The sequence below is a fragment of the Cajanus cajan genome, chromosome 10 (assembly GCF_000230855.2).
Source record: "Cajanus cajan strain Asha chromosome 10, NIPB_CcT2T_4, whole genome shotgun sequence".
Taxonomy (NCBI): domain Eukaryota; kingdom Viridiplantae; phylum Streptophyta; class Magnoliopsida; order Fabales; family Fabaceae; genus Cajanus; species Cajanus cajan.
The window spans coordinates 14185701-14189145 of NC_138526.1; the positions used below are offsets into that span (position 1 = coordinate 14185701).

At 29.6% G+C, this 3445-nt stretch overlaps 1 protein-coding gene across 1 annotated transcript; it reads right to left on the reverse strand.

The window, feature by feature from the left end:
• Positions 1 to 825: 825 nt before the first annotated feature.
• Positions 826 to 3101, reverse strand: LOC109807193 (uncharacterized). Its single transcript, XM_020369717.2, has one exon. The coding sequence runs from the start codon at positions 1969 to 1971 to the stop codon at positions 1012 to 1014; it is 960 nt and encodes a 319-aa protein (XP_020225306.1). The 5' UTR covers positions 1972 to 3101; the 3' UTR covers positions 826 to 1011.
• Between the last annotated feature and the right edge of the window lie 344 nt (positions 3102 to 3445).

The following is a 3445-nucleotide window of genomic DNA, read 5'->3' on the forward strand; positions in this document are numbered from 1 at the left end:
GGATTAAAGTGAGTAATGTTTTAAACTTTCAGAAACTTTTTATTTTATTTTCATATTTTTATACTTTTAGGATCAAAATGTGAATATACATTTTAAGGATTTGAATAGTGTTTTAATTATTAAAAAAATGTATCTGAAGAAAAAATGTTAAACAGTTTTTTCTTCTTAATAATGATATTTATTTTAATCAAATTCAGATTTATTTTGAATTAATTTCATACATCAAAACTGAATGGCTTAAAAAGTCATCTGTACTTATTTAACTACGAAAATCTGAATTAAAAATGAGTATTTATCTCAGTCCATTCTGATCCAAATGTTTAGGAAACTTGCATCTATATTTGTTTTCGTTTCCTAATTAAAAATTTTCACTTCAACAACAAAACAAACACCGATAACTACAAGAGAGAGTGAGACATTTTAATCAGATCACTTATTATTTTTTAATTAGTGAATTTGAAATTTGAAACACATGTTTTGAATATGACTCAGACCTACCGAAAGCTAGCATTAATTAAGAACACATTGAACCTGCTCGAGCTCTAGAGTCATTTAAAAGGACCACTGATGTAAAAATTAGCTTGGATAAATATAAAGAATGGTTGACAACAAAATATTAATTAATGAGTGAGGTTCACTTTGACTTTATATAGCTTAACTTAACCCTTAACCGTGATCACAGGTAGTGACTGAAACATTAAATATTAATAATTAAATCAAGAGTTACTGGTCGTCTTAATTGTGTCATAGGTATAAAAAATCAGTACGGAAAATAAAATAAAAAAAACTCAAAACTCAGATAACACATCATCCATGAGAAAGAAAGAAAAAAAAATCACAATAAGCAAAAAAGGAAATACTTTTTTTAAAATATACAATAATAATTGCGTTTCAAAATATATAATTTGACGCCTAAAATTTCGTAGTACCGCAGACAACTTAAACAATACAGTAGCAATCAAACAAACATGAAAAATTGATTAATTATCTAAATTGAAATAAAATCAAAACTTAAAGCTTAAGTGATAAATCAATCTCATCAGAAGAATCGGAATTAGAGGTTCCTTCTTGTTTGGAATGATCATGATCAACACCAATGGTACTCAATGGTGTTGGGTTTGATTTTGAAGGAACATTATTTGTAGAAGATTCCCCGAGAAAGGGAATGTGTCCAATAGTGCCATGACCATCTTGTGTCCTCACAGTTGAAATGTTTCCATTAGTACCATGATCATCTTGTGTCTTCAAAGTTGTATCACTCCCCAAAATCCTTACCCCACTATTTGCATGGAAACCCTCCATCTTCAGTCTATCAAGAGAAGGGTTTAGCATCTCTTGTCTTGACCACCCTTGACCAAACCTAAAGCCAAGTGAGGATGAAGGATATGATGGCTTGTGAATCATAGATTCCATTCGAACTCCTAGTGCCCTATTATAGGATCCATAATAAGAGTGTGTGGGATAAGGGTAATAAAGATAATGAGGGTGCCCAAAGGCACCAACATCAATCCCTTGGCGACGCTTTGCAAGAGCCCTTTCTTGCTTGTGAGCATTTTGGTGTCCTCCCAAAGCTTGTGAGGAAGAAAATTCTTTCTTACAAAAGTTGCAAGAAAAAGTCTTGGCCTCCGATGATTTTTCTTTTTCCTCATTGTTGTTCTCGTCTCTCGGTTCATAGTTATTAGCCCTACAAGAATTAGATGAACCCCCCATGTTCACTATAGGGTTGAAAAAATCTAATTCCACGTTGGACCCACAAATGGATTCATCCTTTGAGAGCTTGACAAAATCCAACACCTTGTGGGAATTGGAATTGGATGTTTGATCTTGTACAGATTTGACACCCTTCCCCCTCAATGTCACCTCATCATCATTCTTCTCTTCTTCAACACAAAGTTTTTGGGAAATACCTTCGGAAATGCTAGAGGCTTCAGATGGACAAGCTTGAAATTTACTATGTGATGACGATGCCATGGAACAGAGGAGAATTCAACCTTTTGGATCTGTGGGAGTGAGATTGATTAGAGAGGGAGCATGACAATGGTTATTTATTTTAAGATTTGATTTAATGCAAATATCTTTAATGAATAAGGAAAGCAATCTCATGTATTTTGCAGTTATTATTTAGCATTATTCTAGCTAAAGTTTGAAGAGGTGTGGGCAAGTTTGCACCTATTTGTGCATGATATTTGTGCATAAACAAAGATTCCTAGACGATTTTAACTATACAATATGTGGAGTGATGTGCCTAATTACTCAAATAGTTTCTATGTAGTTCATGTTTGATGTCAAACCGACTAGAGAAATTGATAACTCAGAAATTACTTGAGCATTTGGCCGGTGTAATTAAAAATCAAATGAAACAATTTTGGGATATTATTTTGAGTTCATTAATGTTCTATATTTTCAAAAACAATTTTAACGTTGTCTAATGGGGTGAATAATTACTCAAATAGTTCAAATCTTTCCATAATCAACCTGTGGCGATTTACTTAAATAACACAATTATAGCTTCTATGTAGTTCAAATTAGATGTTAAAGCAAAATCGGTAACTTTTGAATTTATTGGTGGAAGTAAAATTACTTTGACGTTATTGAAGATCTTTTGGAAAAATCAATGGATGTAATTTGTTAAGATGATTTTGGCTTCATTAATGCTCTTTAGCCCATTAATTGAAAATTTCAAATATCTTCTCACCAGTAGTTTTTGTGAATAAAAGAAGGTTTAATGATTACCTCGATGCCGTATTAAACTTGAATAACCTATTTTTACCATAATTTTCTCTTGAAAATGCTTACTTTCAATTTGTTTTTGTTTAAATCATGAATGCGTAAGCACTGTTCTAAGTGTTAGGTTTTTCAATTTCCGTGGCCATAATTTGCATATTTTACTTCTGAGGACTCACTCACATTCCGTTTTTACTAATTTAATAACATTTTTGCCATATTTGTAGAACTTCATTTTCCATGAAGGACTTTTTCACGAAGGACATAAGATACACAAAATTTAGATTTTAGAATAATTAATGATGTAGATAGCACTAGTGAGCAGTGACGGATCCATGGGACAATATTTATTTTTATATTTATAATATTAAAAAATTTACAAGTAATTTTTAAAAATATAAATATATATTATAATTATTTTTTACAAGCTTTTATATATATAATTATGATTAAAAATAAAAATAAATTAGATCAAACTATGTTATATTATAATTTAATAAATTTAAACTTATTTTTTTTAAAATACATGTTGTAAATATGACTTATTTATCTATCATAGATATTTTTAAAAGTTTGCTTAGAACTAGAATCTTAAAAATACTTTATACTAATTTAATACTAATAAAAATATAAAATAAATATGTTAAATTGTATAAAAATCAAGTTTAACTTATTTATGATATAAATATATTTTTAATATCTAATATAATTTTTAGATGAT

What these genes read in the sequence shown, in the direction of transcription:
- LOC109807193 (XM_020369717.2), bottom strand. Translation starts at nt 1,971, where the DNA reads ATGGCATCGTCATCACATAGTAAATTTCAAGCTTGTCCATCTGAAGCC.